The sequence below is a fragment of the Rhamphochromis longiceps genome, linkage group LG19, assembly GCF_057381845.1.
Source record: "Rhamphochromis longiceps isolate RC_006_pf linkage group LG19, R_longiceps_female_GT1.1, whole genome shotgun sequence".
Taxonomy (NCBI): Eukaryota; Metazoa; Chordata; class Actinopteri; order Cichliformes; family Cichlidae; genus Rhamphochromis; species Rhamphochromis longiceps.
This window is the reverse complement of record NC_140575.1, coordinates 13,622,060-13,647,915: the sequence shown is the minus strand read 5'-3', so window position 1 is coordinate 13,647,915 and position 25,856 is coordinate 13,622,060. Positions and strand designations below refer to the sequence as shown.

The window sequence follows — 25,856 nt, the reverse complement described above, 5'->3', positions numbered from 1 at the left end:
ATAAAAAAATAAAGTCAGTCTTTATTTTACTACAATCACATGTCTGATGGTCACTTTATTAACATGTTTGGAACCAACACCTCTGCTTGTATCATGTTGTTATTTTTGCTGTTTTATAGTTTTTTTTTATTTACTGTTTAATGTGTTAGGAAGCATATGATAGTAAGACCAGAAGAATAATGCTGCCTTGTTTCACTATATGATATAAACTGTGGTTTATTACAAATATGCAGCAGTGTATTCTTGTCTTGGTCTGCCAGCAGGCTTCTCTTTGAGATCGCTGAATCGAACATGTTTGTTTGGCCCCCTAAACTATCATAAATCTCAACCCAACAGAGGTTAACGCAGTCTGATGCTGGCTGATGTAGAGCTAAAGCGATCACGACAGAGGTCAGATCATTTGTATACACGTGAGCATGAATACTATGACACTGTAAGTGCAAACAGCAGTGTTTGAAGTTTTATTTCAACCCATCTGTATTATATGCAGTCCTGTGAAAAAGAAAGTATTCTAAGTTCACAATAATTGGACTATAATTTATACACAGCTGTCACAGCATTCAAATTGCTGGAGTTGTGACTGATTTGACTCTTTTCTTTGTCAGCCGTGCTGCTGTAGAGCTGCTGCTGAGTGTGGCCTCATTGTCCTGTTTGGGCCAAGCTTTAGCTGCTTGACAGCCTCACATTTGACTCTGGAGCACTTTGGCGTACAGTGACAGCAAAATGCCCAAATCATCAACCTTCGTGCTGGCAGCTGGTATGAGGAGTCTCCACTGTGGTCTTGTCTGTCCAAAGTACATTATTGCAGAACTCTTTGTTTATTCAGATGCAGCTTTACAAACCTGTTTGGTCTTTTTGTAACTGTACTATCATGAACTTTAGGATGTATCCTGCTAACTGAGGCCTCAGAGCAGCGCTTTGTCTTTTGTAGTTTCTCCGAGTATGGCACGGTCTGACCTTGGGGTGAATTTGCTGGGATGTCCTCTGCTGGGTAGGTTGTTGACACACACCTGAAGCTTCCAGATCTACAAACAGACAACATTTCTGTTTTGATGGAGATGCTCACGCTTACTGTTGCTGATTATTTAATAAAGTGCACTTGATTAGTAGCAGCTGGCTGCCAGTTCCTGTTGTTTCCTATGGAAGCAGTAAAGGTGTGTGTAGGATTGAATAGAGTCCTGTTGAAATGTACTTTTTCACAGGACTGTGCATGTTTCATTTAGCGGTCTGTTTGATATTTCTACGACTAAAATCCAGTAAGAGCAAAGATTCATGGGACTGCTTGAATGTGTAACTTTAAATCCTGCCACAAACTGGACACCATTACCCTGAGTGAGTATTAAGGTTCATGGCTGTTGTTTAAATGTTGGCCAAACCAGTGCTTCTGTAACCGTGCGGTGTACGGGGCACAAGAATGAAACAAAAGCTGAGATTTCTGCCTCTGAACGCATCATTTACATATTGTGTGTAAAACACTCTTAACTTTTTAAAGCAAACGCAGGCTATTCATACTGACAGTTTATTACAAGCTTTGGTGAACTAAGGTGAGCGTTTAACTTACTGACAAACCTTTAAAGTCTAATATTTTACACCACAGCAGTGTTTCTGGGCAATATTCACAGCAAAAAGTGATAATCTCGGGTTCTCGTGGCATATAAAATGTTCAGGTCTGTGTCCTGTCAGTCAGCAGGATAAATCAAATACATGGAGCCACATCAAGTGTCAGGTGCACAGAGTCCATATGCAAAGAAGGTTTTTAACACATTGTAGGTCCAAAACCCAGTTGGGATATCACTGTGTACCCTTGAGCGAGCTACTTTACCAGTGTAAATATTTAGTCAGCTGTATAAATGGGTGTCGTGTAAAACCTGCAAATTGAACTGGCAGTGCTGGGAAAGAGTCAATGCCAAAAAGAAACGGATCCACTAAAGCATACACAGCTGATTGAGTTAACGTGTTAAAGGTAAAACAGAATGGGGCAAAACTAAAGCTTCAATGAATAATAGATGGGGAAGTTTTCTCACTGAGACAAAGAAAGATCCAAGATTATAAATGTAGTCAGTGTGTCTTTGTAGTTTAGCTGACGTGCTGGCTCCCTCACGCGGTGTGTAATAAAGAGAAAAACACACAGATGCACACATGCATGCCTGACCTCGGTCTAATTCTAACCTTAACTTGGAAACCAACTCTTAGCCCTCAAACACCTCTTTGAAGCTCGCTCCAAAAAGCAGAACTCTCCTCACTTTCCAAAAATGTCCTCAAGGTCTAAAACTCAAACTGCTCCTTACGAAGATAGACTTACAAAGCCGCACATTCCCAGTCTACATGTTTGAGAAATAACATTCGGCCCTCCTGGCCTCACCTTCATTACCCAATTACACTAATACACTCGCTGTGCTTGTAATGATTGTGTGGTCTGAACGATAGCCAGCCTTGTTGTGTTGGTTCTTACCTCACACACCAAAACACACATGGACACACACACATCTGTCTGTTTGCATCTGGGTGGATTTCCTGCCTGTGAATTACAAGTGGAGTCCGTGTCTTAGTGCTCACCAGTGAGCAGGCGGGCCATGAATCTCTGAGGCTGAAACATGACACTTTAATGAGCTGGAGGGCATCCAAAAATTTTACGCCCCCACACCTTTTTTTTTTTCTTCTCTTGCGAAAGTTTGGCTGCAATCAGCCCTTCAGAATGGGCTTGTTTATGCGTAGGAACAGTAGGGAATTGGCTGAAAACATCACCAAGTTTACTGCAAATGGGTGTCTTTGGGGGGGGGGGAGGTGGAAGCCACAGTGGGCGGACACCCACATGACACATTCCTTGCAGAAGAACAGAGCTGGAAACAAACATGTTTTGGTGCAAGGATTCCTGTAAATCTGTGTATCAGATCTCCAAATCCTGTAGACTCACAGCAACATATTTGAAGGTAAAGCAAGAAAGTCAAATAGATGTTTTTATTATCGTGCCGAAAACAAATTCCTGCTGAACTTAATTTGATTTCATTTTTAAGAGTTAAAAATGTCAGGCTGACCCGTACCTCTGTGGGATGCTTGGGATGTTTTTGTGCTACCGGTTCCAGTCATTCAGATGTGGATTTCCTCTCTGGCAGAGGCACACATCTGTTTTTGTTAAACACGAGTAAGCGGAAAATAAAACTAAACGCGATACCTCAAATTCCCGTTCAGGCCTCATTCACAGAAGGCTATAAATGGTTCCATAACTGCTACATGTCTACTTTTATTGCAGTGAAACTTTATTCTCACATCACAGCAACACGCAGAGAGACATTCATCACACCAGGAAAAGATAAATAATAACATAAATCTGCTGCTAATGTGAAATCAGGATCCTGATGCTGTGCACCTGGATAAACTGTGGTGCCGATACTCATTAGAAGTATGAGTAGCTTTGGACTTCTTTTCTTTTCCCCTGGCAGCTCCGTCTTCAGCATACCAATAATGACTCCTCCACACTTATCCAGAGCAATTCACTATCACCTCTCTTAGTTTTTCCCCTCTGATATAACCATTCCTAATCCTGTCCATATTTACATTTCCAACACAAATCTTAACATCACTAAGTCAGCCGCCTCCATCTTTCCTCCTCCTTTTTCTTAAATGGCACTGTTTCCAACACAGCCGCTCTCATCAGTTTGACACCGAGTATAAAAACTCATCGACCGCTTTACAGCTTTACAACATATTTCCATCTGTATTTCATTTCTTTGGAGCTTGTTTTTGATTGCCTTAAGGAACAGTAGACCTGCATAGGTTTTTCATCTTTTGTTAAACACATTTTATTTTATTTTATAGCGCCAAATCACAACAACAGTCGCCTCAAGGCGCTTTATATTGTATGGTAGACCCTACAATAATACATACAGAGAAAAACCCAACAATCATATGACTCCCTATGAGCAAGCACTTTGACGACAGTGGGAAGGAAAAACTCCCTTTTAACAGGAAGAGAACCAGGCTCAGGGAGGGGGCCATCTGCTGTGATTGGTTGGGGTGAGAGAAGGAAGACAGGATAAAAGACATGCTGTGGAAGAGAGACAGAGATTAATAATAAGTATGATTCAATGCAGAGAGGTCTATTGACTGTGTGCACGTTAGCATATGCTACTTCCGGTGCGGAAACTCCTGTGGGGAGCTTTGTTTCCGGTGTCCTATTCGTGCCTGGTTTATGGTCCAAAACAAGTTAAGCAAATGAATGAATCAAGCGGCGATTTACATTTCTATGATAAATGATGTTCATCGACTTGTTGATATTTTTTCCCTGCACCTCAGGGCAAAAGAGAAAAGGGATTCAAATGTTATATTTCTCAGCTGTCCCTCGTTTATCCCGGGTGTTATGTTCTAAAAATAACCAGTGATAGGTGAAATCAAGTAGCCAATTTTATTTTTTGACGGTGCAAAACGTTTCGTGGACATCGTGGACATACAGTACTGCACTTCAGAGTCACACTGCTAGCGATCGATGCAGCGATTCTGTACTGTACAGGAGAGACGTCACGGAGGAGATTGTCTGCAGCAATCGGGACGCAGGACACAATGTGATGTAAAAAAAAAAAAAAATAAGCATGCAAACTTGCACTAAAAAATCTGCAAAACAGCGAGGTGAAAGGTGAACCGCGTTATTAGCGAGGGACCGCTGTAATTTTGAAGGTAAGTCACAACATACCCTTCGTACATACTAATGTATAGAAACCCTTACCAGCAATCATTCATTTTTTGTGTAGCTTTTTTCACGGTTTGTTAACATGCTGTGTAGGTGTGTACTTGACTAGCTGATCTCGACATAACGGGGGAAACATCTGGTTTGACTATTCTTCACCTGTAGTTTGAATGCTGAACATTTGCCTCTTTAGATCATGAGACCAGTCACTATACAGAGATGTGCTTCTGAATGTGGACATGTGTCTTCTGCTGCAGTGATGCAGTTCTGCTTGTGTTGAGTGATGTAAACAACTGATCGATCTAAACGCTTTAAACGTCAAAATTGATCATTAGATTTTTTATGACACAACAGTGGTGAGTGTTCCCACCTTCTGCATTTTGTAAGTTAACGCGATCTTTCCGTTTTCAAGTTTTGGACATGATTTTGGAGGATATCGTCGCAGTAGCGATTGACTGCAAAGTAAAGCTACTGGAAATGTACAACCCCACATCCGGTCTCAAACCAGGAAGTTAGCATTTTCTCGTGCACAGGGTCAATTAACACACAGTGAAGAAATACTAAATGCATCATGGGAATCCCCCAGCAGCCTGCACCTATTACAGCATAACTAAAGGAGGATATGCTTTAGCAAAAAGGAAAGTTTGAAGTCTAATCTTGAAAGTAGAGATAGTGTCTGTCTCCTGAATCCAAACTGGAAGCTGGTTCCACAGAAGAGGGGCCTGAAAACTGAAGGCTCTGCCTCCCATTCTACTTTTAAATACTCTAGGAACAACAAGTAGGCCTGCAGTGTGAGAGCAAAGTGCTCTAATAGGGTGATATGGTACTACAAGGTCATTAAGATAAGATGGGGCCTGATTATTTAAGAGCTTGTATGTGAGGAGCAGCATTTTGAATTCTGGATTTAACAGGGAGCCAATGAAGGGAAGCCAAAACAGGAGAAATCTGCTCTCTCTTTCTAGTCCCTGTCAGGTTTTTCACACACATCTTGTCCTCTTTTTCATTCCAGCACATCTAGAGTGATGTTAGGGCTTTAACTATGCTTTTCAAAATCATCTTCCTGTTAGAAGAGGGCTCTCCCTCTCCACTTTTATCACCATAGCAGATCTTCACACTGATGGATTCAGACTGTCTTTATCTTACAATATAACGTTTAAGTGAATTTAGCTAGTTTCATTTGGTATCAGATGTTGCTTTGGGCTGTGAAATGTAACTGAAACACTGATGGTTTAAACAAACACACAAGCCCCGAGTGCCAATAAGAAGTTTATTTAATTCAGTCAATATTGTTAAAAAGGAAAAAAAAAAAAAAAAAAAAAAAAACACCCCAAAAACAATGACATAGCTTGGATATTTTCTTGGTACAACGCCACACTCGCGTTGTCATGAAATGATATCGTAAAACAAAAATCCTTCCTGCGAAACATCTGCAGAGAGAAACGAGTAAGGCAAAGAGGAGATGCGTTCTCTAGTGTTCAAATCCAAGCAGGCAAGAAAAAGGCCCACGTTTCCTCAAAGGTTCAGATGAAATGCTTTAAATTTACAATCTGAGCAATGAAAACAAATATTTACAATTCCCTTCCCATCAGATTTGTTTTATAACAAATTCACGAAAGGAAAAAAACAACAAAAAAAAAAAAACATGGCAAATGGGAGAAAACAAAAACAGGTTTTGCTTTATCCACACTAAAGCACTTTTTGGAGCTACTACATTCACTACCTCGGAGATCGATCTACATACGGACTGATGACAGAAATCTGCACAGCTGTTCCTTCATTGCTACTCTCCTCTATTCTTCTTTTTTAGTCATAAATATCTTTAGAGTTGCTTTTCGCGGTGCTCAACCCAACATTAGTGTCCTTCAACCTGTGTGTTATGAAGCAGGAGACTGAGCGTGTGTGGTTTCTTCATTTGTCATCCACAGTGAGACCAGAATAATGTGCACCCCCCCCATTTTTGGTTCATAACATATAATCCAAACTATGGCTACAGTAAGCACAATGTGTTCGATATGAGAAGAAACTCTACTGATTAAAACAGCCGCTTTCAAAGGCAATAATAAGCTACATACAGGTGAATATTTCTTAGACCTCAGGCTGCATTTTTCCTGCTATTACTTCTGCAAGCAGTACGGGAAATTTCCTACAGTTCTACCGAGCTACAAGACTTGTGCCCACTTAGGGCAGTGAGGAAATCAGAGCATGGTTGCCAGGTAGATTTACCTGCAGTTACAAATATTCTCATTTATTTTAAACAGCTCAACATTAAAATAAAGCATCTCAGTTGATATGTCGACCACTTAGGTTTGGATTAGCTTCTATTTTAACCTGTCAAATACTTGAGCCAAAAAACACTGAAGCGTCAACACTGTTTACATGAACAAAGATGAGGGGAAAGAAAAAAAAGCTTCTTAGTCTTCAGAAATCCAAGAAACGGACGACAGTGAAATTTAAACAGACGACAGTGAAATACCAGTGTGTGGCCTTTCCCCCTGCATACGGAGGAAAGGTCAGCTTGAAGGTCACTTATCAGGGAGCGCGCTCGACTCCCAGCATCGACAAGCACTGACGTGCACGCCTGGCTGCTTCTCCGTCGCCTCACAACATTCATTGGCAAATGAAAAACAAAAAGCAATTAAAGGGGACAAACATGAGCGAGGGTGATTCAACTAAACAGACCTTCATAATGACCGGAAGAAAAAAAAGAAATGAATGACCAAGGGTTCATGCATGGAGTTCACTCTAGATGAGGAGAGAAGGAAAAGAAGTCCAAAGTTGTTGTTTTTTCCTTTATGGTGAATGAGCACGTCAGTCCCGGTGCCGAGGATGGGGAGGTGCAGGGGAGTATAGAGAGGTGGTGAGGGGATGGAAGGAGGCGGTCGCGACGGAGGAGCTCATTTGACCAGCCTCTTGGCTACGTCTGCGTAGGCGATCTCGATCTCGTTGTCGCTGGGGCAGGTGTTGGTGAACTCTTCGCGCGTGTAGGCGTTGTTCAGGTACTTCCAGATGCCCGTCATCTCTTTGGGGATTTCGAAGCCTCTGTACTTCTTAGTCACCACCTGAAAGAATGACGCGAGTTGTTCAATCACACTGTTGATGCACAAGTTCCAAAAACTCCACAAATATGACACGTTAAAGGTTAACTGTTAAGATTTACCAAGGGAGCTGGGGTAGCTGGGTAATTTTTGAAGCAGAGCAGTGAAAAGTAAAAAGTATAGAGTGGCAACGGCACAACTTCTGATGATGCGCCAATATTTGCTAAAGCATTTTAATATATAACCTGCGGGAAAATGCTCTTAGTATTTTCTTGAAAATTAATTTCTAAAATGATCACAAACTAAGAAAATTAACTGCCCTGTAGAGATAAATTAGGACCTTTAAGTTTATTTCCAGAAGCATGAACAGCAGCCTCATTGCTGGTGAATGAAAAGCTTCAGCTCCGAACAACGAGCCGTTTCTATCCGACCAGCCCGAGCATGCAGGCAGGTGTTCTCCTTTATTCAGATTATTAGCCTGAGAATTACACGAGAACCATTTTCATTTATTCCAGTAATTGAAGCCAGTCCCTCCCTTGCAGGTGCAGCATGAGGCGAGCGTTTCCTCAAGTACAGCTTGTATGCTCTCTTCTTAAAAAAAACAAACATCTGATTTGGTGGTTAAATGACAACGCCTGCAGGTGTGTTTCATGACTCACCTTAACTATATGCAGTTTGGGCAGCAGGTTACAGTCAGCCAGGGTCATTTCGTCCCCATCCAAGAACTTGCGGTTAGAAACTTTGACGTCTTCTATGCTGTTGTGATCGATCTCATCGGGCAGCGGCGAGCGAAGATACTCGTCCAGCTTCTGCAGGGTCTTTAGCAGCCCGCGCTCTAGAGCTGCAAAGAAGGAGACGGTTACTGCAGAGCAACCACACGGTGGCAGCATTTCATCAAGAGACGCACACAGAGAGCACTTTATAAATATGAGAGCGCTTCAAATGCCGTCTGAAAAGGAATGCACAGGTGATAGTTTGTCCTCATATTCCACCCATCTACAGATACTAAACAATTCATTCCACAAATAGAAAGTATGTCATGAACACATACTAGGTGTAGTGGTTTGACAGTAGATCTAACCCGTAACTTATCACTGAACCATGACATTCACTCTCTAACTCTGTTGACATAGCCTTGGCTTTCACATCCAGCTCACTGTGGTTTGATATTTTCTCAGAGTGGAGATCAGCCAACTAAAACATGATATGATAAGTCTGTTTTTTTTACATTCCAAAACATCATACTCCCACATTTCCCCCCAAAGAAGGACACAACGGGATTTCAAAGACAAAGGACTACTTTTTCTTCACATTATTCCAATAAAATATTAAATTTCTGATAATCGTTTACAGACTGTGGGCTACATAAATCTGGAACGAGGGTGAGGTTATGAGCACCAGTTCGCTCTCTGGATCATGGCTGTGCACTTTTCTAGAAAGTTCCAGGTGAGACTGGGAGCGAAAGGACAGGAGGAGGCAGCAGAACAAAAGCGCCGTGTGTTCCCGAGTCAGACTTTAATCCACCAATCCAGGCAGGGCTACCAGTGTCACCTAGCAACCAGTAAAGCACACTACACACTGAAGTCCTGCACCTTCCCGCGTGCATGCGTGTAAAGACTTACCCTCGTTCCCATCTGGTTTGGAGTTCTTGATGTATGCAGAAAACTTGGCAAAGATGTCCATGCCAGCGGTGTTTGACTCTGGATGTCTTGCACCAAGCTTGATGTACCTGCAAAATAAACACATATGAAGCCACGTGTGCTGCAGTTATTTTACGTTTTCTCTGTGCAGACATCATTAGAAAATAAAAATGAGCAAAGAACAGCTCAATAAAAGCTCCATTTACTACTGACAGACACCAACACTATAAGTGGAAGGCTCATAAAATGTGTTGACAATAAAATAAATACTGCAAAACTTTAGTTAATCGTCATTTACAATCAACAAAAGGCTCTGTAATTAACTGCTCACGGTGCAGTTAATCATAAGTGGGGGGTGTTTGGTGTCTAGGTGTGGCAAGCAGTCATCGCAGGAGTTTGAAACAGAAAGCACTCACTTGGGCGGGGAGAGAACATCCTCGAGAAACTCCTCGATCTTGTTGACGTCAGTTTTGACCTCGCTGTTGAAGGTGATGAAGGGCGGGTGCGTGCCGGGGGCCAGGTTCTGGAGGTCTGCGGGCTTCCTGGGACACGGAGTGGAGAAATGTCAGTGGGCAGATGAAGGCAGAACCAATCCAGGAGCTCGTTTCTAACATGTAAAATCTGCTTTTATCCCCACAAAAGGAACCAGAGATTTAACTTAATACTGTGTGTATAATATACTGTGTAATTACTTTAAGTTCAAATATTTAAAGGGCTGCGTTTCTGCTGCGTGTTTTTTCAGACCTCTACAACCCCCCCTCCTCCTCCAGCTGGAGCCGCTGTGCTGCGAGTCTGTTTGTGTCCCCTTTTTTCCTCTGTGGCCTTCAAACCAGCACATTTGGTGCCAGATGTCTCTGGCAGGCAGATGAGGCTGACACACAAACAGCAATGAGCATGTGCTGAATGAGTCTTCAGTATAAAAACAACCAAACAGCAGTGACTCTGATGGGTTTGTGGGGACAGTCTAAACAGTGACTGATATTAATAATACCATCAACATCATTCATCCAACAGTGCAGGTTTTTTGAGTCCATGCCCATAATGATGGCGAGCTTTGGGACAAACCATTTAAGGGCAGAAAAAAGGGGAAATTACTTCAACTCTTTGGCATGTCAGGGGGAAGTGACATGCCCACCGATTATCACCAAGGAGCGAGGAAGAAACTGCCTCGAATCACAGAAAAACAGGAGAGCCTTGAAAGACGACAAGAAGAAATAAAACACCATATTTGACTTGGTTGCCATTCTACTGTTGACCCAAAATTACACCAGAATCTGTAGTACAACTAGTCCCACTTTCAGTTAAAATAAATAAAACAATCAGGTTCTTTGCAGGTTTTAAAATGAGAAAACCCCCCCCAAAAAAACCCACACATGGCACGTCATGGTGTGTTGTTACCTATTCAACAAAAACCAGACGAACCGCAGAAAGTGTGTGAGACCAAGTACACCCCACCATTCAGTAACTTACAGAATCAGTCTTCTGCTTTGTTCAGATGCAGCTTCGCAAACCCAAACCGAGAGAGGAGGCTTTCTCCCAACTAGGGCTGGGCATATCATACGGTTCACGGTAATATTGGTATAATGTAAGGCAACGATAAGAAAATGAAATATCGCGATAGAATATGGGTAAAACACGCACGCCTTCGTTTTCATACGCACACGGTGGAAAAAGCATGGCGGCGACGGAGAATGAGAAGAGCGAAAGCGGATCGTTAAATGAAATAGAAGAACCAGAATTGGTTTGTAAAAATGCTGCAACTTCAGTGGTGTGGAACTGGTTTAGCTTTCGTCCGTAAGATACACAACAAAGCCCTATATTTGGTAGAGCGTGCTAGCGGGCCGACGTTATTACCGAACCGTTTTTATGTACACGGCGCTCAAAAATGTTTTAGTACGACTTTGCTAAGCTACGAAGCCGCACCGCTTGATGGATTGTCGGAGCATTACGGCTACCGTAGGCAGGAGCCTGGCAGAGTGATACGTACTGTGCTTCAACATAATATTACCGTATTGTGTGTGTATAACCTCTTTTTAAGTGTTGTGGATATTAAACATGGTTATTCTAGGATATGTCGGCCAGTTTCCAGGGAAATGCCTTTTGGTTAAACTGTCAGCGAGGAATTTGCACTGTTACATTTGTATATAACTGTAATGCACATGAAAAACAGCTGCTTGTTTAAGTGAAAATACATTGTTAGTGCAAAAAACCCACCAAAGTTGTAAAGTATTTTGTTTTGCTTCAGCTAAATCGTTATTGCAAATTTTCAAATATATATCGTGATAAATATTTTTGGCCAAATTGCCCTGCCCTACTCCCAACAACCCTTCCAAAGAGGCCACACTTTGCAGTTTTTCCTAACTTTGAACACATGCAGACTGACACCAAGTCAGGAAGTCCAAGCTGCAGCTCGTGGGATTTTTTTTTTGCAGTTTCCCTGCAGTTCTTGCACTTTTCCACTCAGCACTGCACGGTCTGACGGGGTCAGTATGCTGGGACACCCACTGCTGTGAGGATTCACAGCTGTGTTGAATGTTTGCGACTTGTGAATAATCTCTCTCACTGCAGAATGATGGGCACATTCTTTCACAGACTGATGAGCAGCAGCAGTTGCTTCTCTGAAATTACTGATGTTGTTCCTTCTTGACAGCAAACTGACAGAATTCAGCTTTTATAGCAGTGCTCACACTTCCTGATGATCAGTTACTCAAATGCATTTGATTAACTGGCTGCTACCTACCCAACAGAAACAAAAAGAAACAATAATAATATTTTGTTTTTTGCTTCTGCAGCAAATATGGCCTTTCGCCAGCTACAGCAAAAGCAGTGGAGGTTATTCGCTGCCTCACACAGAGACTTTCTACCCGGGAGGAAAATATATGCAAAATACCCAAACCCATGCACTCATCCTGAACGTCAAGGCATGTGTGAAAATTAAGCCACTAGTCAAATGGCTCTCACTTTCCTCCTGTGAGCGGTCTAAAAAAAAACAAACAAAAAAAAAAACAAAACAAAACAAAGGAAACACTTTTATCAAATGCATCTCTGCTGTTGCTGCAAAGAATAAACGACACTGTGGAAACCAGGGTCGGTAATCTTAAAAATCTAAAGACACAAAGAGAGACTGCAGAAACCAGGCGTCCATCTGACTGGTGGATACAGCTCAAAATAATCAGGCCTAACAAGTGGATAAACATTTAGGGAGTATTTAGATGAATCATACAGACGGAAACGTAGTCTGTTTGGAGCTCCTAGTACTGGAATCCACGTGTGAAAGTGTGTTGGCTTGCAGCTGGCAAGGAAAAACAAAATTGCAGAGGATCACTGATCCCAGTGGTTTTTAAAAAAAAGACAGTTGCCCAACAAATTCTAGGCAGGAAGTGAGCAGAGTCAAGAATCTTAAAATAACCTCTCCAGAGTCTGAATGTTTAGTTTCCCCCAATTTTCCCTGGCCTGGGAAGGGGTCATGGGAAAACCAAATAAGCAGTGGGGAAGCAGCGAGTGTGTCAGAGGTGGGGCTGGATCAAAGCAGTACACTGGGAAACGCCCAGGAACGCTCCAGTAGGCTAACAAAGAAGGAAAAGTGATGGAACAGATGATTATAGAGGAAAGAGAACAGCGCTCACCTCTTTAGATCCACAGTAGTGACGTTGAAGACGACTCCTTTCAGCCACAGAATCATGAAGAGTCTCTGGGAGAAGGGGCAGTTCCCAATGCTCTCGCCATCACTTCCTGCCTTCAACAAACACACAGACAGAGGAGCAGGATTAACCACCAGAAACATATTCCAGGTACCAGTCCTGAGAACTGAGTACACAAAAGATGGGTGGAAGCATCTCACATTTAATTACCACTGGCATACAACCCAATCTAGCAGACAAAGATCTAAAAGCACCTATGACTGGTTCCCATGGCCGACAGCACTTTGCTTACTGTTTAGTCCAAAACACAAACAGGTCCTGATAACCTTTTCAGCTGTACTGCACAACCTGGGCGCTTTGCTGCGCTCACCCACAGGGGCCCGTTTCACACAATGACTCTTTCAGACTCGAGCAGGAGGCAAAGACTGACGAACAAACTCACATGCCTTTGAAGGCGTCTGCACACTTCCCCCTTCCATTTGGAGAACCACAGCCTAAGAGCAACAGGAAACTTGTAGAGTGATTAAGGCTCAGATAGCCTTGTGCTTCCTTCTTAGCCAGACTGCACAAAAACAAGGCCGAGTTGTGGGGGGAACGAGATCAATGGAAGTGGTGTGCGCTCCAAATGAATGACGCACACTCATCGTTTAGCGATGGGAAGGAGCGCGGTAAAGACGCTATTTGGATATTAAATTTAATCTGTTTCAAACAAACAAATCAATAGCAGCTCAGCTTAAGTACTGTAAAACTAGGGAATGATGCAGCAAATTAATCTGCGCACAAACACACACAGCAGGCTGTTTTATTAGTTTTACACCACATGGGCACAAATATCATCTGGACTCCACATCAGAAGGCAGAGTAAGCGTTTCATCTGATTAAGAGTTTTACACGGTGTCATAAAGAAATCCTGCTTCCTTTCTTTTCTTAATTGTCATTTTTAAAAACATGCATTGAGAAAAATGGCATTTTCTTTGTTCTTCCTCTTCAATATTCACAAAAGCAGACACACAACAACCTCCATCATCCAGCTCGTGCGCTCTGTGGTGACCAACCCTGCCAAGCTATTCTATTAACAAGGACATACATGGAGGTCATTGAAACCCTGGCACTCTGGAATTCACTCATTCATTCAGTGGATGACTGTAGCAGAGCCTCTGAATAAGCTGAATGTCATTTATTTTTTGTTGTCTGCCTCGTGTGACGTCACTCGCTGCTCATTCCCTTCAGCTTTGCTTCTTTCGTCCTTTTCAGCCTTTTTCCACCTGCACAGAGGCGTCTGCTATACCAAGTAATGCAAAAGATATACAAATCACACATAAATACCACCGATTTGCAAAAGGGTGCTGAATGAACATAAGATTCAAATGATTTTTAACTTTACAAATATATATTTGTTAATGTCAGATCTGCAGGTCCTCAATAGGGCACTTTGTTGTGCAGGGTTCAGTCAGTGCAGCAGCTCCTTGCTGCTGCGGACAGGCTGGCTGCTGTTGTCCTCTGTGTGACGCCCAGTGAGACGGCTCTGTTTGATCTGCCTGCTGGCTCCCATTGTACTGCCACTGTCCTCTCCCTCTCTGAATTCAATTTCTGAAAAGCTTGGATTAGATCACTGCCATTGTTTAGCAAATGAAAGTCCCCTTTTCACATTACACGATTCAATTCCAAAATAAGGCTTTAGCCCTGAGGTGCTGGACTAGCATTAGCTGAACCTAAGGGGATCAGAAAGACATCAATGGGATGATTACTCCATTTTCCCCGCAGCGCTACACCTACAGAGAAGCATTCAGGTCTGCATCAAGGGTGGTAACGCAGCACAGCAACTGTTCCCATGGCAATGGCCAGAACGTATGACATGGAAAGCAATGCATGCATTGTGAAAAGGATTACAATGCACAGGTGAGCGGTCTGCAGCCGGCTCTCTTTTGGTGGTGATAAAATGCAAATACACTGTTGAATGTCATTTGTAAAGATGTTACCACTCAGTGAACCGCTTTCAAGGAGAGTTCATCAGAGTTCTGCAGGTCGAGTGGTGAGACAGGAGGCCACAGCAGCTGAGAAAGACATTTCATTTTTTCCTTCCTGTCTCAGTGCGATTTCAGGTTCTGGGCATTCAGACTCCTACTCTCTGGACTCTGCAGCAGAGCAGGCTGCAGACACAGAGAGAGAGATTACAGGAAACCAGAAGGAAACTGGGGATCATGTGGTGCTAACCAACAGGAGGGAGAACAAGTGGTAACGGATGCTTAAAGCGTGACGAAGAGGAAAGATAGTAAGCTTCAGTGTGCTTTTTGGCCCTCTTGTTTCTTCCTCCTCCTTCTCTTCCCTCTTTATCCCTTACCCCTTATCCTGGGCCCCTCTGTGGAGTCAGAGGGGGGGTTGGGCATTCGGAGAGGAGGGAGAAACTATTCCAGAAATGTCCTGTTCCTCCCGCCGAAGATGGCGCTTTGTTTAGTTTAAGCAGTGATGCTGGCGGAGCTGCATTTCCGACGTGCTCCTCGGGAGCAGCTGCTAGGCACTAAATGAACTGTAAGAACGGCTTTTGATTGACATTTTAAGCACTTCTGCTTTTAAAATAGCCGAAATAAATCCAGAAGGATCAGAAAACCTTAGATTTCGTGTTTTTCTTCTAATATGGAGCCTATGGGCCCAACTGACACTTTCCAGAAAGCCTATATTAAGGTGTGACATTCAGGAAAGGGCTTCAACACAAAGCACTTTCTGTTTGTAGATCGTCAGGTACGTCATCAGCTAGCAGGCAAAAAAAAGGCAATAAAACTCTGGAGTTAGGGGAGAAAATCTTTAGAAGGCAAAGCCCACGAGTTTGGAAAGAAGCACATTTTACAAGTAGTACACAGATTCACACAAATCGGCTGCAATAACGTTTGGCCCACAGCAGCAACAGCTGACTGCTGCCAACAGGCTCTCCAGCTTTATTTTAGGCTCAGTGGATGGTAAGTCAGCAGATGCTTGTTTATTTAATCCCAGCGCACACAGCTGCTTGATGAAGGGTGTGAGTCATGTTTAATCTTGGATGTTATCTAGGAGTTCAGGACAGCGTGACGCATCGATGAGTACATTGAGGGTGGGTCTGGGTCTCCAGCCAGTGAGATCATACCTCTTATCACTTCCCCTTTCTTCGTGGAGCCAGTGATGTAACAACTAAGCCAAAACACAAGTCAAAGTAACAGAAGACGACAACACACAAAGTGGTCCTTTCTACCAGCCACTCCCACAAACTCAAGTTTTCCTTGCTAGCAAAAGAATTCCAAGACACAGCAAGTTGACCAAACCGATATTTAGAACAAAACACACAGAGGAATGCAGGCAGCGGTACCCAGGACAACCGGCACAAACTGGCTCCAAGTGTGTGACATGGAGGGAGTGCACACTAGTTTCCGTTAAATCAAAGAGAGCAAGTCATCTTTTATAGCCTGGAAAGCCCAGGTGAGCTGCATCAGCTGATGACCTTCTCATGTCAGCCAATTACCAGCAGGAGTAGGCCAGGACTTCCTTGGGGACACTGGAAGGGCCATGACAAGCAGCCAACTCGTCTTGAACGCGCTGAGGTCACACCGCTCATCGCTTCCTCATCGACGTTTTTTCCTATTGGATGGTTCAACATTACTTCCCTTGCCAGGCGTCAGCGGGGATATTAGCAAAGTGTCATGTTTCTTTGTGTATTATTGTACAACGCCAGCTCACGGTTGGCTCTCAGATGCTACACAGCCACCCCTCACTAGCCTGGGCTGCACCCCAGGAGATCGAATCAAGTAAGGTGGAAATTACTTTTCAACATCCTTCATTTCCAACATCAAAGCACTGCAGAACCACGCTGGGTTGTGAGGCTTTCATCCACCTTAAAGTGGGGATAACACTCAGTTGAGACCTCTTTGAAATCTACATGAAGTGCATAGCTGGTGCTGTGCAGTGTAATATCCTCCTCTTGTAAATATGGTTTTTAATCCCAACAATCTCCATACCCTCATGATCACAAATAAATAAATAAAATTAAAAGTTAGAAGGCATTTAAAGATCTCCACGAAGCCTCTCACTCTAGCAGACCTGCACACCTGAAACTATAACATGAAGTCGAGTCTGTGTGCAGTTTTATCCACAAAAATCCACTCAAACGTTTAAAATGCATTTTCTTTACTTAAGAATCTGATTAATGGTTTCAAATCATCTAAAGTCACACGCAGTATCCGTAGAGACAACGTTCAACTTCATCCATCCATCGCCTGTTGTGTGTCATATTTAAATCACTAAGCCAGTCAGGAACCTGGTAATGTCGCCCAACAGATCTCAGCAGTGATGACAAGGATTCCTGAACGTTTCATTGCCATCTGAGCTCTTAAAGATGGCTGTACTTTTAACTGGGACGCAAGGTATCCTTTTATCCACTGCAGTCCAATAACATTTTACAACCTGGCACATAAAAGAGTTGCTCAATGTGCAACAACACCTTTCTCTCACTCACAGAAAGGCTCTCATCATTATCTAAGACAGACATTCCTTTTCTAGAGCAGCGGTGTGATATCACAGCTTCTACAGTGAGCAGCTGAGGACAATGATCCTGTTCATGCTGGGCCCAGTCCTCCCAATCTCTGCTCACCGCCTAATTTTAGTAACGTGGCGGCCCTCGCCTTCCCCTCCCCGCACTTCACATTCTAAATAGGTTGGGCTGCTCAGCGAGTTCAAGCCACACTTGACCGAATAAGGAACTGACGAAGTAGCGAGCTCTGGAGCTCGGCTGCTTCGACACACTGCAGGAATGTCCGTTTGAGGGTGGGCAGCCCTGCTAGCGTCATGGCAGCGCCTCTCCCTGTTTGCTGGACACACACTCACACACACATATAGGCCAAGGTAGGATTAAAAGAAGCTGGACCCAAAAACTGCCCGCTGTTTGTCAGCTTACGCTGGCATTGAATGATTAAGCTAAACAGAGTCAGGCTGGAATTCATGAGACACACTGTCAGACATGGCAGGGTGAGGGTCAGCTAAAGAACCACAGCCAATTTTAGTATTTAACAATGTAAAATAACTGAAAATACAGAAGTTCTGCTGTAGCATTTTCTCCAGAAACTTTCCTAGTTGTACATGAACTGACTCTGTATATGTCACCGCCTTATTCATAAGCTGACTTCTATGAATAAGACACCAAAAGGAATAAAAACAATAATATGTTCTTATTTTATTTGGAAAGGATCTAATTTTTATCAAGTTTTATTTAAGAATAAAATAAAAATCTGTTTTAAAAACTTTTACACACAAACTATCCAGTGTTTGGACTTCTGAGACATTTTATAGACCAAGCTGATCATAAAGAAGATATAAAAACATAAAGTAGATTATGGATAACAAAAAAAACAACAACAACAAAAAAAACAAAAACAAAACAGCATTTTTATGTTAATACCAAGCAGCCTGTCAAGTCTGCCCAAATAAATCAATCTGAATTCAGCAGCCGTTTGATGAAAATCAGAAAAAGTAAGAAATGAAGAAGAGCAATAGTTCAACATGTGAAGTAAGTTTTAGGTACTTAAAAGGGTTCCTGGCAGACTGACCAAATCAGCCGGTCAGATTTGACCTCCTGGTTGAATCACTCCAACCTGAGACACTGTGGGTGCCCGAGCGCGCAGGGGAGTCGGATTCGGCTGGGACATGGAAACATCGCAACATCCTCTCTGTGGCTGTGACTCAGGCTGACATCACTCAGGGGAAAACTTAAGACTTCCACTGAGACACAGGCCTACTGTTCACAGTCAGATTCAGTGGAAAGTTGTGGAAAGCTGACGTCTAAATGAGGCTTACTCTTGCTGTGGCAATGATGTAAGTTTACTGAATAACCAGAGGAGATAAGCAGCAGCCAGGTCAGGTTTCTCCAGGCCCAGGGTGAGTGGAAGTGATGAGTAATGCAGATCCAAAATGAAGGCAGAGCAGACAGTAAATGTGGGAGACGAGCATGAACCGACTGACTCCTCGCTCTGCTGTTTTTTTTCCAAGTATCTAATACAAACAATAAGCTGCATACTCAGGTTGGCCCCGACCCCACCTCTGCAAAAATTTCACTGACCATAAAGGGAGACGCGCTCTTACTCGCAAACACAAAAGCCAAATGTTTGCGTTGTTCCTGCCCGTTTCTCCTCACACTTTCCTTTGAAATGACACAAAACTGGTTCCTGAAAAAGCCTTTAACAGTAAACTTGAAGTCTGCCTGCACAGTGATGTAATTAAAGCAACCCCGAACCCTGTAGTGATTTCTTCAGGACAAAAGCCCCGTCTAGACAGCTATGACCCTTTGGCATCAACACATCCTTAGTGTGCCATTACCACACATGCCAGATACATATATGGCAGCAGAAGCCCAGACCACAAACACCAGCCACATCATCAGGATAGACTCTGACCCACCGGCGAGCTGCATTTCAGTGCCTGTCTGGTGCATGATCAACAGTTTTTGTTTTACACCATCATAAAAATCTAACATGCAAAACACTCATGGACAAGCCTGACTTTGCATTTCCACATATACAAATGTTTGCCGCAAGCAAAGCATCAAGTCAGCAATAAGCATGCACCTTCATCAATGATTGGGATTACAGTCAGTACTGATGTAGTGCATGTAGTTTAACCTCTGAAAATAAAGGTAATAGAGGAGCTACAGCCAGAGGCTGCGGCAGGTACAGCCTTAACAATAATAGTATAACACATGACTCAGTGATTGGATCCATTCCGTGCTGCTCTGGACTGACCTCATTTCCGGTCATTGAAAAATGCTTTATTAACCATCGGCTTCCTGACTGAACAGCACAGAAATGAGACCAGCTCTTCCGCCCCTCAAGCTTTTAAATTTGAACATCATTTACATAAGAGCCATTTATTTAGGTACAACTAGGGCCGTGTTGCTTAAGTACATGTTATAGTCCACTGGCAAGAACATAAATTAACTTCTGAGTGGTTCCAAAGCCCCAGTTCAGATTGGTGTAATAACACACTGCCAGATCGATTAGGCCAGTGGCCAGAGAGTCAGTCAACCAGACAGTTACAAAGAAGAAGTTGTGACAGGCCAGGTGCTGCAAAAGCAAGTCCATGGTGCAGAAACGAGGACACACAGCACAAGCTCAGCAAGCTCCACACCACTAACAAGCCATTAATCTCTGTCCTCTAACTCAAGATGCTGACTGCAGCGTTACTCACAAAAAATAAAGCGCTCTATTGATTTTCCTATAAAGAAACAGCACTTAGCTCCCTAGAATACCACCCGAGGGACAAAGGAACGGTTTATTTTATGCTGAAAAGAAACAAACAATAAATGGAACCTCGCTGCTAAGGGTAGCGATACTAAACCTTTCAAACTACCGACATTTTAACGGTTACAGCTTTTGGGTGAGCAGTGCATTGTTACGAGCCGCAGTATATAAGCCATGCATCTGACCGTCACATGCTCCAACTGATTGCACAACATGATGAGCCGATCTTGGCCAGGCCTGCAAACAGCTCAGAGTGTAACGCGTTAAGATGAAGTTAAACCCGAGCTGTCATTGTTCTCTTTTACAGACCGAGCTAACAACGTTTTAGCCTCCTTGACCGCACAAAAGCGCTGCATAGCTGTGAACTCCTCTCTGGGCTTTGTAGGCCTTCATCTCCACTGTAAACAGTCTGCCACCCAGACCTAAAAGCACTTCTTGAACATGTTTTCAACCTCTGCTGGCCTGAGAGCTGGAAGCAGCATAAGGCTTTGCGACCGGTCGTGTGACCCTGGCACAGTCTCAGCCAGCAGACGCACAAATGCGAGTGGAGATAAAGGCTGTTTGTTTCCTTTGGCTCATCTATATTCCACTCACTGTCATCCACCCATGATCATATGCTGGTGCAGAATGACTCATTTGCATGCATGTCCCGAATTAATTCAGAGAATCTTCGTAAGGAAAATTGAATAAAACATACAGAATCATTTGAGTGCAAGTTATGAACACAAAAACAACAATGAAGAATGTAAAGAACCAGCATGGCTGTGCTCCCATCTTATGCACAGCTTTGCATTTACATGTTGTTGCTGCATCCTGTCACCAGGTGGCAGTACCAAAAACATGTGGAATAACCATAAACAGAATAAGGTTAGAGGAGAGTCGCCTTCTACCGTGATAGCCCCCAAAACCAGCAGAAGGGTTGGAGCTGAATGCCATCAGGGCGGGAAAGCTGATCGTCAGAGAAGGAGATGAAGTTGGCGAGGAAATAATGTGAGAACCGTTGAAGAGCAGAATGATTGTGTTAAATGTGAGGATTTAGAGGTTGCAAGTGTGAATCTTTCAGGTTACATTTGTAGCCCGAGCCCGACTGACCAATCACATTTAAGCAGAGGTTAGTTTTATTCACAGAAAAGCCCAACAGTTGGCGTGACCATGGAAAGGGGACCGACAGGAGACAGCACCATTACCACAAAACACTGATCTGCAATGCTCTGCACTTAGGTCAAAGCAGTCCAATGTGCTCCCAAGTCTGGATGATGTCGTGATTAAGAGGAACAATTTCAAATAAATACAAATACAAAAGATAGATACAAGCTTTATTCTCCCATTTAATTACGACATCTCATTTAGTATTCTAATGTGTTGGGTGGATGCTAGGAAGTCACCCTCCACAGCCCAACAGCTACTTGTGATCAAAAACAATATCTAACCTGCTGCGCTGTGATGAGGTCAAGGGTCGATCCTCCCACTTACAAAGTCATCACATTGTGCTGATGTGACAGAGCAATAAACGGAGACAACACGAGCTTCACCTCCCCACCCTCGATGAGCCCACTCCAAGTGTTCCCATAGCAGTTTGACAACTGTTGCTATAAACACTGGTGGTAAAAAGCTGCAAGATAATCGAACAGTCTCTGAACTGGGTGAGCCAGCTACTTTTAATGAGTAAACAGTGTTGACGCCTCTCAATCTATAGACATGGACACTGTGGCAACTGATATTACGGAAGCATAATTAGTCAGCTTTGATATGTGGCAGAGGCCTAACAGATCTGACAGCTGTGTGTGGAGAGCACACACACACACACACACTTTGTTATCAGCTGTTCCCAGAGGCCCAGCTAACAGCAATGTGCCTATGGCAACCTGCATGCCAGCCATTGTCTCCCATGGCTGTGTTTAATGCAACACAGTGAAAACGGCTGCATGAATAATAGATGTGTACAAGTCAAACTCTGGTACATGCAACACGGAGCCATGTGAGAGGGAGTGAAGGGAAACGCTAGCACACTTCCACGCAGACGTGTCCAGAAGATACACAATGAAGAAACTTCTGGCTGTGCGGGCTAGAAAGGGAGGGGTTGGGAGGGAAGAGCCGGCCACAAGTGCAAACCTTCCAGGCCTCGGGATGATGTAACCTCTCCTGTAGGCAGTGAAATGCAGTAGTAGAAGCAGCACTGGACGGTTTGTTCCTGTAGTTTTACGCTGAGGAGACCTCCTCTTTAAACTCAGAGTCTACAAAAGCACCACAAACAGGACGGAGGCGGGGTTTGTACTGCATCCAACTGATATGATGTAATGGAGGTGGTTCTCCTAGATAGGGATCCCTTTATAAATTGGGCTTATCGAGGGTAATTGCTCTCATATGTAGCATGTATCAGTGTTTTCAAAGCCGCAATCATCCACTGTTACTGTTATGAGCCTGCCGTTTTGGTCAGTGACACCCTAACGTACCAACACCCATAAACTCCACCACCTAATTCGCTACCCCACAGCCTCCTCCCACTACCCCAGCCCCCTTCAGTCCCAGTGTGCTTCTCCCTCTATTCTTCCTGGTGCCATTTTCCCGCTCTGGGAAGCATCAGGCTCAAAGAAAGAAAGAAAAAAACAAACAAAAAAAAAAAAAAAACAGGCATCCACCGCCACCACCTCCACCAGGGTCTCCACTGAGCAGGAGATCATCCATTAAGCTACCCAACTGCCCGCTTTAAACAATTTTAATGAAAATGCACCAACAGCATTGTCTGCCACACACTTTCTTTTGTGTGTGAAACAAAGCTGGAAAACTGGTGAAGCAGTTTGTCCTTCAGGCTCTTTGTTGCTTTGGTGAACCAAACATCAAACACCCTGCACTCTTATTTAAAGCTGAACCAGGGTCAGTTCTCATACCATCTACCACTTAGTGCCCCAAACACGAAAATGCACCTGCAGCATGTATCCCACTGTCGGGTGGACTCTTGTGAAGCACAGCTGCCGGGCTTTTGTTGCAGAATTAGCGCCCAGTTTTCAGCACGGCAGGTTGATCTGCACCCACGCTGAGGGGTGGAGAGGTGGGAGATGGCCGTATCCGCCCTGCTGGTGACACTGCGGGCTCCACATGGCCACAATGGCAAAGAGGTTTATGGATGTAAATGAACATGTAGCTCCGAGCCTCTCAAACACACGCCTCCATACAGCCGTCCTGCGTGGAGACACTATATGTGCAAATCTCTAACATTACTCGCTTTCGAGGCAGAAATAAAGCGCGTGAGAGCACAATGCGCAGATGTGGGTTAAGCCAAGTGAGAGAGAGAAAAACTTATCCTGCGGTCTTACCTTCACAAAGAGCTCGATAACGGGCTCATTATCCGCCTTCACTCCGTTCTGCGGGACCGACAGCGACATGGTAGCTGCTGCTCTGAAGTTTCTCCTCACAAAGATGAGTTTTCCCCGCTACCACGCCCGACTTAGCTCTTATCCGCCTCCCCCCTTTTTTTGCGCACTCAATCCCGAAGACGCCTTTTTCTTCCCTCCAGGTTCTGCAGAGCAAAGCGGACCAGAGCAGCGGCGCCTTCCAGACAACAGAAATGTTTCCAGGCTACACACGTACGGCTGACCCGTCACAGGATCTATCTGCTGGGTGGATGGTGACGAGGACGGCGTGAAGAAGCTACGGGAATATTTAAAGCGTGACGTCATCAGCGGGGAGGGTTGGAGGTGGAGGGAGTCCGGTCGCTAAGGATCCCAGTAAAACGCAGGGGCGTTTCCAGGACTTTCATAGGGGTGGCACAGGCACCATAAAAAAGTAGTATCATTGTTTGTTTGTTTTTAACATTCAGTAAGTCAGTTGAAATAATAGTTATATCTATCTATCTATCTATCTATCTATCTATCTATCTATCTATTACAGAAGAGGATTAGGGCCACTGGGGAAAAAAAAGTGGGCACGTCTTTTTTCTTCTTCTTTTCCTAAATTCTGAGAAAAAAGTCAGAATCCTTTCCTTTGTTGTAAATATACATTTAAATACATTTTTTAAATTTTTAAATATTTTCCTTTTTAAAAAATTATATAATAATAAAATAATTTAATTTAATAATTTTTCCTTTATTTTAATTTCAGCTTACTTTTTATCTTATTTAAATATTTGGGTCTATTCTGTTTTATTGTAAGCTGCAGGCATTGCTGCTTGAAAGAAGGCATTAAGTTTTAGAGAAATCAGTCAAATTCAAAGTTCTGCTGCTGACTCGAGAAGCAGTTTTTCTATACAGAAACTGCTTTTATGAACAGGTCGTTCAATAAAGGACTCTTCACTGATGTTGAGTTATCAGAGTTCTGGGTGAGGAAAAACTAAACCTTGGACTTAATCTTAATGATATTTTTAAAAAATCAAGCAGAACCTAGAGTCACAAAATTCTTGTTAGGGATTCTATGCAGTCCTATGAAAAAAAAATCATTGTTTCCTTAGGAATTAGGAGGATAAGTGGAAGCCAGGTAATCAAATCTACTTGGTTAACTGATCATCTGCAAAAGAGCAGAAGCTTTTGCAGCCTGCTGGTCTGACACATTCATGCATGTGTTAACATAATGCTACAATTTTGCCAGGTTAGGAAATCCCAACAAATTTACCCAAAGGTCAGACGGTGTAGTACTGAGAGACATTACACAAGCACTACGTCTCAGACTCTTCAGGCCTCAGTTAGCATGTTAAATGTTAAAAATCATGACAGTAAAATTAGAAAAATAGTAAAAAAGTATGAATGGAGAAAACTTCTCTCTCTAAAAAAAGAATGAAAAGGTGATGATTTGCACTTGTTTTACAGCCACAGGATCGGGGCACCTCGGAGTTTCTGAGTTGAAAACAAACTCCTCTATGTACCAAAGTATTCTAGAGTCAGATATGAGGCCATCTGTCCAAAAGTTAAAGCTCAAACACATTGGAATGAAAGGAATTAGGGCCCAGTCAAAGTTCTGACCTGACTAAAATGCTGTGGTGATTGCAAACCTCAATGAACTGAAGCAATGTTAAGAAGAGTAGAGTAAAATTCCTCCATAACAATGTGAGAGACTGATAAAATTATGCAGAAAACTGTTACTTTGGGTTGTTCCACAAGCCCCTTCCATCATGAACTTTACTTTTTTCACAGATTTTCTTATTTTTAAAAAAGGACCTCCCTCTTTTTCCTTTTAGCGTTTTTCATCGTCATGAACCTGCAACATATGGAAGCCATCATGAGGAGGAGACGTGCTGCTGAGATCACAACACTGTATGTGTGTGGTGGAGATAATGACATTTACCACAAAATGTCAGTGGTGGTAGAAGCTCATAATTCACAATCATATTTCAGGCAGTTAGAGATCCACCCAGTCAGAGAAATTGTTGCTTTGCTGAGTAATGGTATAGTACTTTTTCTTTAGGCAAATCTGCCTGGGGGTAAATACACGTTCTGAGGGAGGTGTCTCCTGCATCTGCACTGAAGTCTACATCTACTACTGTGCAAATGTTTGTTACCACCCCAAACTTCCTTAAATTTAGCTTCCAAAGAGCCAGACTTGTAATTTTTTTTTAAAGTGGTGTTCAGCTTTGATCTTTCAAAGCTTTTCTTTGGCTGTTTTTTGACTCGTTTTCA

At 43.2% G+C, this 25,856-nt stretch overlaps 1 protein-coding gene across 1 annotated transcript; it reads right to left on the bottom strand.

Annotated features, from left to right (window-relative positions):
* Positions 1–6,506: 6,506 nt before the first annotated feature.
* On the bottom strand, positions 6,507–23,902 carry clic4 (CLIC family member 4). Its single transcript, XM_085390934.1, has 6 exons — positions 23,565–23,902; positions 12,983–13,092; positions 9,773–9,898; positions 9,339–9,445; positions 8,376–8,557; positions 6,507–7,740 (listed from the first exon to the last, which is right to left on the bottom strand). The coding sequence occupies exons 1-6, from the start codon at positions 23,631–23,633 to the stop codon at positions 7,576–7,578; spliced, it is 759 nt and encodes a 252-aa protein (XP_085247060.1). The 5' UTR covers positions 23,634–23,902; the 3' UTR covers positions 6,507–7,575.
* Positions 23,903–25,856: the final 1,954 nt, after the last annotated feature.

Coding starts and splice junctions, on each gene's coding strand:
- clic4 (XM_085390934.1), bottom strand. CDS start 23,633: ATGTCGCTGTCGGTCCCGCAGAACGGAGTGAAGGCGGATAATGAGCCC. Junction 9,446..9,772: donor GATGTTCTCTCCCCGCCCAA/GTGAGTGCTTTC, acceptor TTTATTTTGCAG/GTACATCAAGCTTGGTGCAA. Junction 8,558..9,338: donor CAAACCAGATGGGAACGAGG/GTAAGTCTTTAC, acceptor CCTTCTTTGCAG/CTCTAGAGCGCGGGCTGCTA.